This window comes from Pleurodeles waltl, chromosome 8 (genome assembly GCF_031143425.1).
Source record: "Pleurodeles waltl isolate 20211129_DDA chromosome 8, aPleWal1.hap1.20221129, whole genome shotgun sequence".
In the NCBI taxonomy this organism is placed as follows: Eukaryota; Metazoa; Chordata; class Amphibia; order Caudata; family Salamandridae; genus Pleurodeles; species Pleurodeles waltl.
In genome coordinates this window covers 1,453,146,724-1,453,162,549 of record NC_090447.1, presented here as the reverse complement: position 1 = coordinate 1,453,162,549, position 15,826 = coordinate 1,453,146,724, and the positions used below count along the sequence as shown (strand labels likewise).

At 45.9% G+C, this 15,826-nt stretch overlaps 1 protein-coding gene across 1 annotated transcript in view; it reads right to left on the bottom strand.

Moving 5' to 3' along the window:
* Positions 1 to 510: 510 nt before the first annotated feature.
* Positions 511 to 15,826, bottom strand: part of GPR89B (G protein-coupled receptor 89B) — a 59,442-nt gene continuing 44,126 nt past the window's right edge. Inside the window, exons 11-14 of the mRNA XM_069202629.1 lie at positions 15,660 to 15,755; positions 12,847 to 12,936; positions 3,888 to 3,953; positions 511 to 1,237 (exon numbers count right to left, since the gene is read on the bottom strand). Coding sequence (XP_069058730.1) covers positions 1,031 to 1,237; positions 3,888 to 3,953; positions 12,847 to 12,936; positions 15,660 to 15,755 — 459 coding nt within the window. The 3' untranslated portion in view covers positions 511 to 1,030. The remainder of the gene's footprint in view (positions 1,238 to 3,887; positions 3,954 to 12,846; positions 12,937 to 15,659; positions 15,756 to 15,826) is intronic.

The window sequence follows — 15,826 nt, the reverse complement described above, 5'->3', positions numbered from 1 at the left end:
CTCCAAAGTATATTTTAACAATTAATGTCCCAAAACAAATTATATTAAGAATCCTTTCCATTGAACTTTAGACCAATTTCATCTACTGAAGTTGAAACTAGAGCCCCAAAAAGATGCATCTAAAGAGTGATAATAATAGGGCGAAGATGTTCAATAATAAATGTTCTGGCAAATCATTTCTCTAATTATTTGTAAAGAACAGTCAGCGTAGTAAGAGGAAGTGGTGCTCAAAACTGAAAATAAATTTAAGGCAGGTTGGCGATCACACCCATCTCAGGAAGCAAAATGGTCTATTGGTCCAAAGTTTAAAGTATGTGCATGATTCTGGGGAGAGGGACATATGAGGTGCAGTAACCTACATTTAAACGAAAACCTTCTAATTTGTGGTCCACCTATAAAGTGACTGCGTTTCCCATTGATAGCAGCTGGAGAAGGACCGGACTATAAGGTTATTTGTCCAGAAAGGAATAAATAAGTGTAGAGTAAAAATAAGTTCCAATGACAAGTAGACCATATTAAAATGTAATTTAATAACAGAAAATACAAGTCCCAACAATAAAGGGGCAGATCCCTGAAATTTTCGCGCTTTGGACTCACATTAGGTGAGAATAACAAAATCATTCTATGCCCTTCAACAGTGATTTACGTTTGATCTCAAACATTTTCATAATACATTCATGCACCCACAGACAGTGGAGTAGGCTTCTAAGCATTTTTCAGAACCCTGGAGGCATCCAGTAGCAGCTCCCACTGATGTGCTACTCACTGCAGCTGTAGGTTTGCATTGGAATACATTTCCTTCCATCCCAAACTGCACTCTCGAAGAGAGATGCACCACTCACAGTACAGAAGAAAGGAAACATTGATTTTCGTTCTACAGCCAAAGCCAGCAGACTGTGAAGACCACAACCAGTGGTCATTTCCATAGCTTGAGAATGTCAGCATGAGCCCATGTGCAGAATCTCTGCCTTCACCAGAGGAGGCTGGCTTTCATGGAGTCTATCAGTCTCTCGTGGTGGACACCATTGGCTTACAGAGCCATGTGCTTCTCAGGGGCCTGCTTGTGTGCCAGATACAGGAAGAGGATGCTAGACAGGGCGCTAACCAGAAAAATGACATCAAACCAGCGGTGATAGAAGTTAAACTGCAGCTCCCCTAGCACCTCTGTGATGATAGTGCGGTATTCCAAGGGCATGCTCATTCGGATTAGCAACACTGACGACACAAAGTACATGCCCTTCAGAAAAAAACAAAAAAAAACAAACACATAAGCATAAGACAGGACTAGCAAAAGCATCACACCAACCTTTTAGGTTTCTCGAATGGGCAGCAATTTAATCCCCCCCCCCTAGATATTTTTTTACAATCCCTGTATTGTCAGTCAAACCAGTCACACCCCAGAAGCAGACATCTCCATCTTAAAGATGTTGCTACCACTGGGACAGTAAAGATGACCTAGTGAGGTACACTAGACAGTCTCAATTAAGGATCATCCTTGGCAAAGAGGATTTATTACCTCATGCTCTCTAATTTCACATGGACAATTTATCTGTTATGTGAATGTATGCTCCAATTACTCGCCACTGCACACCATGTACTCCATGCTGCATACTTAGATCCACAGGGAAGCAGCTGCAAAGATCAGTGGGTATTTTCATCTTCTCTGTCTTCATAAAGTTTGTCAGAGAAATGTATGTTTAGTATAAAGTACTACTAGTCTTGATCCCCTATGTTACTAAGGTTTCACCAATTAGCCTTATGCTGTTTGCCCACTTTGGCACAACATCTCTCCCTCTGGTTCTCTTTTCTTCTGTTGATAACAGACTTGGGTACAACTCTTTCTCATATCCCCTGTCCCTGTTATGATGACCTACGTGGGCACTATCTGATACTTTTCCTCCCACTCCCTACTGGAATGAGTTATTTCATGGTTTTCTATCACTGACCATGGCCATAGTCTCTTACAGAGGTTGTTCACAGTTTTACACCATACTAAGGATCATTGGAGTTCACGGTTCCACAGCATACTAGGAACTATTTGGGTTCATGACAGAGAGGAATGTATGGTATGTGATGTGTTGAACAATTTTGCATAAACGACTATGCACTGGCTTACTGTACAGGAGCAGGTAACTTCAAAAAGGTCCTCTGCTAGTTCACAAATATTGTAAGACGTGAGAGCCTCAAAACAAATGGTCATAAGTTTTTATAATAATGGGGTTCTCCCTCCTATTGCTTATTGAAAGAAATGACTGAAGTGAGCTGCTCTTCAGTCATTTGAGCTTTACAGTAATCTACTCGGCACTCATTGCTCAAAAACATATCCCAGCGCTTAAACATAGTTTAAAAAATTAATACACCCACCTTGAAATAACCAGCAAACAATAATATTCCAGAGCCTAGAGACATCCTACATACAGCTGTGCAGTATAGTCAATCAATAATTCATCTAAACACGACCATCCATCCATCCATCCATCTATCGACCCAGCCATCAATCAACCCGTACATGTTGCTTTCTGCATAACTAAAGTGATACATCTGGTTTTAACCTTTATTCTTGGGTACACCTCAGGAATAAAAGCTGGATAAATGTGATAACGGGTGACAATAGCTTAAAAGAACCTCAAGATTCTGTCCTAGATTTAGGGATTGAGTTTAAGACCTTAGTACTAGAAAACAGCTTTCTAACAGGGCTGCTTCACAAATAAAAGATGCTGTAAGTCAATACATCAGTGGAAAACATTAGTGAAACAAAACCCGCCAACTTCTGCAGCCCAAGTAAAGGGGGCAGAGAGAGAAATGTGACCATAGATATTTACACTTAAGACTGAGTTTATAAGCATTCTTAAAAGAAATAAGCAAGGCAAAGCAGTGTGCAAAGGACAAAAGACAGAGTGTAAGTGATGGCTGTGGAACTTCGGAAAAAAACACTGCCTACGTAACCTAAATATCTACATATATGGGTAACGAAGGTGCTAACCAGGGACATGGGAGTCAGGTGTCTGGCCGTGAAAGGCTGGTCTGTCAGCCATGTTGGCTTTGAGTCTGCAAAGAATGCGCACAAAAGCATCCCTTAACTTTCCTGGGAGTGTGTACTAGTGCAAAGGCCGAAGCAGACTGAAGGATTTAAATAGAATGAAGCACACTGTGCTTGAGGACTGGTAAGAGGACAGTGGTAGGTGGCACGTAAATATCATGAGGGGCTGTACTGCAAGAGGTAAAACATGGACATGCCATGGGTGGACGTGAAGAATATGTGGAGTTTGTACAGGGCACGTTTTTTGACTTTCTACCTATAGGGAGGGAGTATGGTAATTAAGTTTGCACACTACTAAGGTGTTGGTGAGGGGGGTTTTGGGTGTGTGGAGGGAGCAGAACCTTCTTTAGAAACTGAAACCTGACTCCAAGCACATGCTGGGGCTGGGTTGATGGTAAAGTGTTCAGGAGAAAGAGAATCATGGTAGACAGGGTATCAAAAGTGGAGGATGCCGGGAAGCTGATGTTAGAGGAGGTTGGGGTTAGTGAACCATAGGTCATCACCCAGGGTCAAAGTGCGGCCACACAGTCTGAGATTGGAGTTCGAAGGTGGGGCTGTTAAGAGGGATGGAGAAAAAGATCTGCAAGTGATTTGATGTAATGAAACGTTGGGCAAGAACTTGACAAGTGGGATGAGACACAACTGAATAAGAGTTGTCAGGTTGTTGACCGCGGATAAATTAAATTGATCCCAGCGACAGAGGTCTATTTCTAACCCATAGGAAGGTTTAAATAAAGTAATAGCTCTCAAAATCTGATCTAAATTACATTCTGTAGATTCAAACCCAAAGTCAGACGTGCAACTGACAGGCATTTCGTAAAAATGATAAAAAAAGGAAAAAGCTCACCATGATCTGTGCTATTAGTAGGACAATCACGTTGGAGGACTTGCTGCTGGAGATAGCATAAAAGAACTGAAAAAAAGAAAAGGTCAGTGGCAAAACGATTTAAGAGTACTACAGATATCCAGCTGGCTAAAGAGTGTTTCGAAGTAAAATGCAATTACTGATAGGACCTTGCGTGGAGCATAATTAAGTCACATTATGAGGAGAGAACATTAAATCAGAAAACAACTGTTATCTGTCGTGAGAGTGTCAACTGAGAGAGTAACTGTAGGAAGTTGGCTCTGTATGTGCTATTTCAAAGTAAGGAATAGCATGCACAGAGTCCAAGGGTTCCCCTTAGAGGTAAAATAGTGGTAAAAATAGATAATACTAATGCTCTATTTTGTGGTAGTGTGGTCGAGCAGTAGGCTTATCCAAGGAGTAGTGTTAAGCATTTGTTGTACATACACATAGACAATAAATGAGGTACACACACTCAGAGACAAATCCAGCCAATAGGTTCTGTTATAGAAAAATATCTTTTCTTAGTTTATTTTAAGAACCACAGGTTCAAATTTAACATGTAATATCTTGTTTGAAAGGTATTGCAGGTAAGTACATTAGGAACTTTGAATCATTTCAATTGCATGTATACTTTTCAAGTTATTCACAAATAGCTATTTCAAAAGTGGACACAGTGCAATTTTCACAGTTCCTGGGGGAGGTAAGTTTTTGTTAGTTTTACCAGGTAAGTAAGACAATTACAGGGTTCAGTTCTTGGTCCAAGGTAGCCCACCGTTGGGGGTTCAGAGCAACCCCAAAGTTACCACACCAGCAGCTCAGGGCCGGTCAGGTGCAGAGTTCAAAGTGGTGCCCAAAACGCATATACTTCAATGGAGAGAAGGGGGTGCCCCGGTTCCAGTCTGCCAGCAGGTAAGTACCCGCGTCTTCGGAGGGCAGACCAGGGGGGTTTTGTAGGGCACCGGGGGGGACACAAGCCCACACAGAAATTTCACCCTCAGCGGCACGGGGGCGGCCGGGTGCAGTGTTAGAACAAGCGTCGGGTTCGCAATGGAAGTCAATGAGAGATCAAGGGATCTCTTCAGCGCTGCAGGCAGGCAAGGGGGGGCTTCCTCGGGGAAACCTCCACTTGGGCAAGGGAGAGGGACTCCTGGGGGTCACTTCTGCAGTGAAAGTCCGGTCCTTCAGGTCCTGGGGGCTGCGGGTGCAGGGTCTTTTCCAGGCGTCGGGACTTAGGTTTCAGAGAGTCGCGGTCAGGGGAAGCCTCGGGATTCCCTCTGCAGGCGGCGCTGTGGGGGCTCAGGGGGGACAGGTTTTGGTACTCACAGTCGTAGAGTAGTCCGGGGGTCCTCCCTGAGGTGTTGGTTCTCCACCAGCCGAGTCGGGGTCGCCGGGTGCAGTGTTGCAAGTCTCACGCTTCTTGCGGGGAGATTGCAGGGTTCTGTAAAGCTGCTCCTTTGGATAAAGTTGCAGTCTTTTTGGAGCAGGTCCGCTGTCCTCGGGAGTTTCTTGTCGTCGTCGAAGCAGGGCAGTCCTCAGAGGATGCAGAGGTCGCTGGTCCCTTTGGAAGGCGTCGCTGGAGCAGAGTTCTTTGGAAGGCAGGAGACAGGCCGGTGAGTTTCTGGAGCCAAGGCAGTTGTTGTCTTCTGGTCTTCCTCTGCAGGGGTTTTCAGCTAGGCAGTCCTTCTTCTTGTTGTTGCAGGAATCTAGTTTTCTAGGGTTCAGGGTAGCCCTTAAATACTAAATTTAAGGGCGTGTTTAGGTCTGGGGGGTTAGTAGCCAATGGCTACTAGCCCTGAGGGTGGGTACACCCTCTTTGTGCCTCCTCCCAAGGGGAGGGGGTCACAATCCTAACCCTATTGGGGGAATCCTCCATCTGCAAGATGGAGGATTTCTAAAAGTTAGAGTCACCTCAGCTCAGGACACCTTAGGGGCTGTCCTGACTGGCCAGTGACTCCTCCTTGTTGCTTTCTTTGTTCCCTCCAGCCTTGCCGCCAAAAGTGGGGGCCGTGGCCAGAGGGGGCGGGCAACTCCACTAAGCTGGAGTGCCCTGCTGTGCTGTGATAAAGGGGTGAGCCTTTGAGGCTCACCGCCAGGTGTTACAGCTCCTGCCTGGGGGAGGTGTTAGCATCTCCACCCAGTGCAGGCTTTGTTACTGGCCTCAGAGTGACAAAGGCACTCTCCCCATGGGGCCAGCAACATGTCTCTAGTGTGGCAGGCTGCTGGAACTAGTCAGCCTACACAGACAGTCGGTTAAGTTTCAGGGGGCACCTCTAAGGTGCCCTCTGTGGTGTATTTTACAATAAAATGTACACTGGCATCAGTGTGCATTTATTGTGCTGAGAAGTTTGATACCAAACTTCCCAGTTTTCAGTGTAGCCATTATGGTGCTGTGGAGTTCGTGTAAAACAGACTCCCAGACCATATACTCTCATGGCTACCATGCACTTACAATGTCTAAGGTTTTGCTTAGACACTGTAGGGGTACAGTGCTCATGCACTGGTACCCTCACCTATGGTATAGTGCACCCTGCCTTGGGGCTGTAAGGCCTGCTAGAGGGGTGTCTTACCTATACTGCATAGGCAGTGAGAGGCTGGCATGGCACCCTGAGGGGAGTGCCATGTCGACTTACTCATTTTGTTCTCACTAGCACACACAGGCTTGTAAGCAGTGTGTCTGTGCTGAGTGAGGGGTCTCTAGGGTGGCATAATACATGCTGCAGCCCTTAGAGACCTTCCCTGGCATCAGGGCCCTTGGTACCAGAGGTACCAGTTACAAGGGACTTATCTGGATGCCAGGGTGTGCCAATTGTGGAAACAATGGTACTTTTTAGGTGAAAGAACACTGGTGCTGGGGCCTGGTTAGCAGGGTCCCAGCACACTTCTCAGTCAAGTCAGCATCAGTATCAGGCAAAAAGTGGGGGGTAACTGCAACAGGGAGCCATTTCTTTACACAAGCCCCCCCCCAGCCCACAGGCCAGGAGACTCAGCCAAAGCTGGGAGAGTCTTCCTAGTCTGTCAGGCGAGGAAGAGTAGAGGAAATAGGCTGGTTTGTTGCAGGGCCTACTCTGCCTTACATCCTCCTGTTCAGGTCATTCCCTCTGGGGAACTGACCCACTTCCACAGTGATAGGACCTAGTCTGAACTGCCTCTTGTCTGTGCTTTTTATGTCTTCACCCATTCTCTCTATTTTGGGTTTAGAGGTATCCACCTCTGCTAATCTTATCTTAGCCAGGGTCACCCCTAGCTTACCCAAAGAGGTTACCCAGAGCTGGAGTAACCCCACCATGACCAACAGGGTCAGGGGGCCTAACTTGTTATTTGGCATGGGGTCAGACCACCATGCCAAGGATAGTGCAGCCATAAAGGCTAACACCCAGCAGAGGCCACTGACAGCTGTCAGTGCCCAGAACCACACCTTTAGCTCTTCACCTACAAGGGAAGGGGCTAAGTTACAGGCTTCTTTGGGTTCAGGGTGCCTGTCTGCTGTATTAGAGTGGGGGGTTACCACATCTTGTAGTAAACACCCTTCTTCCACTCTTTCTTCTGTTAGCTGAGGAGCCACCCACTCAGGCTTAACAGTTGCCTGACTAGCCAGGACTTCTTGTGGGTCAGGTTGGACTTTATCAGAGCCACTTTTGGAGTTCTCCTCTACTGGAGCAGAATCTCCTTGGCTTGCTGGAACCTTGGCTAAAGGTTGTCCACCTTTCCTACTCTGTTTCCTTTTCTTTTTCTTCTGGGGTCTACTTGCATTTACTGCAGAGGCAGGCACTCCAGAATCCTTGGGAGAGGACTGGCCCTGGACCAGTTCTTCTCGTAGGCTCTGACTAACCTCTGGGTAGTCATTTCCAAGGAGACAATCAAGGGGGAGGTCTGTACTGACTACCACCCTTCTCCAGCTAAAAGTTCCACCCACTTCTATGGGCACAAAAGCCACAGGCCTATTAGTGACCCTGTCTGGGCTAACTCTTACTCTGGCCATCTCACCTGGGATGTACTGGTTTGAGAACACCAGCCTGTCATGCACAATAGTGTGACTGGCACAAGTGTCTCTCAGGGCAGTGGCTGGGATTCCATTCACCTGTAGGTGGTGGAAGTGTCTACTTCCCTCTGGAATCTCCAACTCACCTGTTGGGCCCTTTTTCCAGTTGAAGGCTATGAAGACCTCCTCATCTGAGGAGTCATCTCCAATGGCTACACTGGTTACCCCTTGAATTTTGCTAGGGGGTTTGTTTTTGGGACAAGAAGTGTCCTTGGTGTGGTGCCCTGTCTGTTTACAGTTATGGCACCATGCCTTAGTGGCATCCCAGCTCTTACCCTGGTACCCACCTTTGTCTTGGGTTGTGTCTCTGGGCCCACCCACCTGGTCTGGTTTTTGGGGGCCTACAGGGGACTCTTTTTCTTTGTTTCTAGTGTCACCCACTTTCCCCTGGGGAGGCTTTGTAACCCCTTTCTTTTGGTCACCCCCAGTGGAAGTTTTGGTTACCCTAGTCTTGACCCAGTGGTCTGCCTTCTTTCCCAATTCTTGGGGAGAAATTGGACCTAGGTCTACCAGATACTGATGCAACTTTTCATTGAAGCAGTTACTTAAAATGTGTTCTTTCATAAACAAATTATAAAGCCCAACATAGTCATACACTTCATTTCCAGTTACCCAACCATCCAGTGTTTTCACTGAGTAGTCAACATAATCAACCCAGGTCTGGCTCGAGGATTTTTGAGCCCCCCTGAATCTAATTCTATACTCCTCAGTGGAGAATCCAAAGCCCTCAATCAGGGTACCCTTCATGAGGTCATAAGATTCTGCATCTTTTTTAGAGAGTGTGAGGAGTCTATCCCTACACTTTCCTGTGAACATTTCCCAAAGGAGAGCACCCCAGTGAGATTTGTTCACTTTTCTGGTTTCACAAGCCCTCTCAAAAGCTGTGAACCATTTGGTGATATCATCACCATCTTCATATTTAGTTACAATCCCTTTAGGGATTTTCAACATGTCAGGAGAATCTCTGACCCTATTTATGTTGCTGCCACCATTGATGGGTCCTAGGCCCATCTCTTGTCTTTCCCTTTCTATGGCTAGGATCTGTCTTTCCAAAGCCAATCTTTTGGCCATCCTGGCTAACTGGATGTCCTCTTCACTGGAGTTATCCTCAGTGATTTCAGAGGTGTTGGTCTCTCCTGTGAGGGAACCAGCATCTCTGACTATTATTTTTGGAGTCAGGGCTTGAGAAGCCCTGTTCTCCCTAGATAGGACTGGTGGGGGGGAATCACCCTCCAAGTCACTATCTTCATCCTCTGTGTTGCCATCCTCAGAGGGGTTGGCCTTTGCAAACTCTGCCAACAGCTCCTGGAGCTGTAGTTTGGAAGGTCTGGGGCCCATTGTTATTTTCTTTATTTTACAGAGTGACCTTAGCTCCCTCATCTTAAGATGGAGGTAAGGTGTGGTGTCGAGTTCCACCACATTCACATCTGTGCTAGACATTATGCTTCTAAAAGTTGGAATACTTTTTAAGAAACTAAACTGGTTCTAGAATCTAATTCAAACTTTTAACAAACTTTTAAACTCTAAAAGAAATGCTAACAGGGACTAACACAAGGCCCTAGCAGGACTTTTAAGAATTTAGAAAACTTTTCAAATTGCAAAAATCAATTTCTAATGACAATTTTGGAATTTGTCGTGTGATCAGGTATTGGCTGAGTAGTCCAGCAAATGCAAAGTCTTGTACCCCACCGCTGATCCACCAATGTAGGAAGTTGGCTCTGTATGTGCTATTTCAAAGTAAGGAATAGCATGCACAGAGTCCAAGGGTTCCCCTTAGAGGTAAAATAGTGGTAAAAATAGATAATACTAATGCTCTATTTTGTGGTAGTGTGGTCGAGCAGTAGGCTTATCCAAGGAGTAGTGTTAAGCATTTGTTGTACATACACATAGACAATAAATGAGGTACACACACTCAGAGACAAATCCAGCCAATAGGTTCTGTTATAGAAAAATATCTTTTCTTAGTTTATTTTAAGAACCACAGGTTCAAATTTAACATGTAATATCTTGTTTGAAAGGTATTGCAGGTAAGTACATTAGGAACTTTGAATCATTTCAATTGCATGTATACTTTTCAAGTTATTCACAAATAGCTATTTCAAAAGTGGACACAGTGCAATTTTCACAGTTCCTGGGGGAGGTAAGTTTTTGTTAGTTTTACCAGGTAAGTAAGACAATTACAGGGTTCAGTTCTTGGTCCAAGGTAGCCCACCGTTGGGGGTTCAGAGCAACCCCAAAGTTACCACACCAGCAGCTCAGGGCCGGTCAGGTGCAGAGTTCAAAGTGGTGCCCAAAACGCATATACTTCAATGGAGAGAAGGGGGTGCCCCGGTTCCAGTCTGCCAGCAGGTAAGTACCCGCGTCTTCGGAGGGCAGACCAGGGGGGTTTTGTAGGGCACCGGGGGGGACACAAGCCCACACAGAAATTTCACCCTCAGCGGCGCGGGGGCGGCCGGGTGCAGTGTTAGAACAAGCGTCGGGTTCGCAATGGAAGTCAATGAGAGATCAAGGGATCTCTTCAGCGCTGCAGGCAGGCAAGGGGGGGCTTCCTCGGGGAAACCTCCACTTGGGCAAGGGAGAGGGACTCCTGGGGGTGACTTCTGCAGTGAAAGTCCGGTCCTTCAGGTCCTGGGGGCTGCGGGTGCAGGGTCTTTTCCAGGCGTCGGGACTTAGGTTTCAGAGAGTCGCGGTCAGGGGAAGCCTCGGGATTCCCTCTGCAGGCGGCGCTGTGGGGGCTCAGGGGGGACAGGTTTTGGTACTCACAGTCGTAGAGTAGTCCAGGGGTCCTCCCTGAGGTGTTGGTTCTCCACCAGCCGAGTCGGGGTCGCCGGGTGCAGTGTTGCAAGTCTCACGCTTCTTGCTGGGAGATTGCAGGGTTCTTTAAAGCTGCTCCTTTGGATAAAGTTGCAGTCTTTTTGGAGCAGGTCCGCTGTCCTCGGGAGTTTCTTGTCGTCGTCGTAGCAGGGCAGTCCTCAGAGGATGCAGAGGTCGCTGGTCCCTTTGGAAGGCGTCGCTGGAGCAGAGTTCTTTGGAAGGCAGGAGACAGGCCGGTGAGTTTCTGGAGCCAAGGCAGTTGTTGTCTTCTGGTCTTCCTCTGCAGGGGTTTTCAGCTAGGCAGTCCTTCTTCTTGTTGTTGCAGGAATCTAGTTTTCTAGGGTTCAGGGTAGCCCTTAAATACTAAATTTAAGGGCGTGTTTAGGTCTGGGGGTTAGTAGCCAATGGCTACTAGCCCTGAGGGTGGGTACACCCTCTTTGTGCCTCCTCCCAAGGGGAGGGGGTCACAATCCTAACCCTATTGGGGGAATCCTCCATCTGCAAGATGGAGGATTTCTAAAAGTTAGAGTCACCTCAGCTCAGGACACCTTAGGGGCTGTCCTGACTGGCCAGTGACTCCTCCTTGTTGCTTTCTTTGTTCCCTCCAGCCTTGCCGCCAAAAGTGGGGGCCGTGGCCAGAGGGGGCGGGCAACTCCACTAAGCTGGAGTGCCCTGCTGTGCTGTGACAAAGGGGTGAGCCTTTGAGGCTCACCGCCAGGTGTTACAGCTCCTGCCTGGGGGAGGTGTTAGCATCTCCACCCAGTGCAGGCTTTGTTACTGGCCTCAGAGTGACAAAGGCACTCTCCCCATGGGGCCAGCAACATGTCTCTAGTGTGGCAGGCTGCTGGAACTAGTCAGCCTACACAGACAGTCGGTTAAGTTTCAGGGGGCACCTCTAAGGTGCCCTCTGTGGTGTATTTTACAATAAAATGTACACTGGCATCAGTGTGCATTTATTGTGCTGAGAAGTTTGATACCAAACTTCCCAGTTTTCAGTGTAGCCATTATGGTGCTGTGGAGTTCGTGTAAAACAGACTCCCAGACCATATACTCTCATGGCTACCCTGCACTTACAATGTCTAAGGTTTTGCTTAGACACTGTAGGGGTACAGTGCTCATGCACTGGTACCCTCACCTATGGTATAGTGCACCCTGCCTTGGGGCTGTAAGGCCTGCTAGAGGGGTGTCTTACCTATACTGCATAGGCAGTGAGAGGCTGGCATGGCACCCTGAGGGGAGTGCCATGTCGACTTACTCATTTTGTTCTCACTAGCACACACAGGCTTGTAAGCAGTGTGTCTGTGCTGAGTGAGTGGTCTCTAGGGTGGCATAATACATGCTGCAGCCCTTAGAGACCTTCCCTGGCATCAGGGCCCTTGGTACCAGAGGTACCAGTTACAAGGGACTTATCTGGATGCCAGGGTGTGCCAATTGTGGAAACAATGGTACTTTTTAGGTGAAAGAACACTGGTGCTGGGGCCTGGTTAGCAGGGTCCCAGCACACTTCTCAGTCAAGTCAGCATCAGTATCAGGCAAAAAGTGGGGGGTAACTGCAACAGGGAGCCATTTCTTTACAGTAACCAAATGGGGTATTACTAACAGAAATACACTTTAGTCAGAAAGTGATAAAGTACCAGCAAGATATTCCTTGTTGAGTGTCAGCACCAGTTGTATACCTCCTCCTCTAATTTTACGGCAGTGAATTAACCTGACCCTTCTGAAGATAAGCTGCTATTTTACCAAAAACAGTTGTCTTTTGATTTTAAAAAGTTATCATAAAACTGAAAATTGTTATGCCTCTGTCAACAAAAATTGAAAATACAAGAAATAGAGGAAAACAGTTTCCTTTATGTGAATATTTACTTGCTGATCATCAGTGGAGCCTGAATCGACGGCAAAGGGATTGTTACTGCAGCACTTCATGTGACCACCAGGAGTATTCGCTTTGCATTGAGACTTATTTGCAGCTCGGTCACCCCTGCTTCACTCCCAACATGAATATTACAGAACATACTACAAGGAAGCCCAGGGCAACTAACACATCATAGGCTTTCCAGCCCCATATCGCCACGCGCATTCAGCTAATGCAACAGAAGGGACACCTACCTTAGTGAGTGTAATCAGCAAGCCCCTGATGGAGGTGATAATGATGATCCCCACAAGGATAAACGAGATGTGCTGGGACCAGAACTTTACCTAAAAGAGGAACAGGAGATGAAGATATGCCACATACCCTAGCTGTTAGAATGAAGCCATCAGCACAGCACTCTCATCCCCTTGGCATCTCTCTCATATGGTTACTTACTGTATAGACATATGTCATGCAGAGAGTCTGTATTGAGGCTTTTTATTATGGGCTCTCTGATCTACTTTGAAACTTGTTTATGAAAATACTATGGAATTAAAGGTCAACACCAATTCTCCTTGCTATTTGTCTTCTATTTAAGAATCCGTCATTGGATGCTACCCTCTAGAATGCTGAGTCGTAACAAAACATGGGGGGAGGCTGCAAAGTACATGGAGGGGGCCCCCCTCCTCCCCGGCCCCACCACCTAGCAATTTTCCCTAGGGCCCCCTTGGAGCTTGGGGGCCCCTGCACCGCGGGGGCTGGGAGGGCTCTTGTTACTCTACTGCTATAATGTGGAGAAGGCTCATCCTTAGCTCAGGATGTCCTTCAGTGAACGTGCCAGTGCCAGAAATCTACTTCCCGCAGATTTAATTCAATAATTTAAGCATACTTGGACTTTTTGGGGAACTCACATGAATCCTCTGAAAGAACCAAGCCAACATTCCAGCTACATGCCTGTGTTTAATCAAGAATTACTTTTGCGGACAAGCAAAACTATGATTCCGCACAAGATTTTTTTATCCCTAAATAAGTTGCTTGTTATGGAGAAATAGTGTCCTCAACATCCCATGAACATGGGAGTGCTCCCTGCCTTTCCCTCTCTTGAAAAATGTATTTGGATTAACAAGAACCCCCGAAGTACTCATGAAAACCCATGCAAATATTAAATTTCTATGCACTTGTCTGCAGGAGCTAAACTTACGCAGATGAGACATTATGCAGGAGTGAAACACTGGAAATTTGCACTTGAAGTTATCTCTTCTTATTTTCGACACCACAGAATTATTTTTCCTAGTGAACAAATCCCTTCTTTTTCTCATTCTAGAAACATATTTGCTCCAACCTAATATCTACAAAGTTACAAATCTGTGTGCCTTCCAAGTATCTTGCATGGCCACTGCCCTGGTGTTCCTGCTTCCCATTCTTAATCCTAAAGATATGAATGTAAAATATGATTATGCATGCAGAAGTTCTATCCTCAGAAGTAAGTGCTGAAATATCATGGAGCCAGATTTAGGAATACGTTTACTTGTTGCAAACCCTGTGATTGGGTAAACAGCACTTTTTGTGGCCAGTACATTTTTTTCAACTGTGCTAAACCCATTTAGTGATTTGATAACAAGTTACTGAATCACTATATAGATTTTTGAAAACCATACAGACTTTGACTTTGAAAAGGGCATGCTTAGGGTCTCTCTTCCAAATGCTGATTACTTATGACATGTATTAATGTTTTATGACCGAAATACAGTTGCAAAACATTACTATTTTACCTACTACTGAAAGGTATTGGTAACCCGTTTACAAACAGAATGGGGTGCCTAAAGTACCCCTTTCCATTTGTAAATAGTCCAAAAAAAGTTATAAGGAGTAGGCAGTGATCCAAAGGACCACTGCATACAATTAAATAATTAATTCCTTTTTTTTCTAATAGACACAGTTTATTTTCCTTTAAGGAAAACGAGCTGCAATAAAAAGATTGCTTTATTTAGGACCCGTAAAGTAACAAAAAAGCTATGGATGGAATGCTTGAAATAAACACAGCCACTGGTATTACTTAGTCCACATCCCGATCCATCGTTATTTTGCACACCATGTCACCTCAGTTTGGACCCAGCTATATTCAAATCAGTCTGGATCCTGCTCCAATTGGAACAGTGCAGCCAGAACAGCCAATCGAGGTCCTCCCTGAACCAGAAAACAAGCAACCCACGACCAGTTTCTCCCTAGTTATAGGCTCATCAGCTGGGTACAGCTTGGTTCCAGTGACAGTGTGTGCATGGGACCTACGTCTGGGCATACCCGTCCCACTTAAGCAACACACTAAGATATAAAAAAAATATTCTTATTTAAGACTCCAGGAGGCCATCATCTGCATGATGGCAACAAATCACAGTGAATCAAAATTTGAAACTTACCTCATTAATATGCATGAGGTAGGTCAGATTTCAACACTCTACGATGGCACAAAAATCGAATACTCTGACCCTTATTATAAGTCTGGTGGTCACTAGACTGCCAAACTCGCGGATGGCGGTTGGACTGCCACCAATGCAGCAGTCTGACTGCCACATTACAATTGGGGCGGTTGGGCCGCCAGCTCCGCTAGGATCGGAGACACCGGCGTTCTGGCGGTAGGTGGCAGCAGCTCAGGTTTCCATCCGCGGACCTAGTGGAAAACTCTTAATTTGCCCGGCGGGGAGGTAGCCAGAATGGTGGCAGCCTCCCAGTCAGAAGTTCGGCAGATGGTGAAAACCGTCCGCCGAGCTCATAATCAGGCCCTCTGTAGCACAGTGTGTATAATTTTGGTTGAGATTTACAAGAAGATCAACATTAATGTTTTCTCTACCACAGAGTGATTACAAGGGGCTAAAGCGGGGCAAAGTCAAGCAGGATGCCATATCACCCTATATTAAAAGTAGTACATAAATTATGTGGAACTAAATCCTAAAAGGGGAAACTTTTTCAAAAAAATAAAAACCATAAAGTATTTATTAAGGAATACAACAGCAGAGAGTTTCTAACAAGAAAACAGAGCTATACATTGCATTATAACTGGATTTGGTCTCACATCAAATTGTATTCCCAGGTAATTCACAGTGATCTCAATCCCCCTTGTGACTGGATCCGTCTTTCCAACGCGGTCAAACACAATATTGATTGTTGCCTGCAAATCAAGCACAAAGTAATTAGTATGCTGAAGAGTGTAGTACGGTGATGAATGCCTTTGGGAAAATA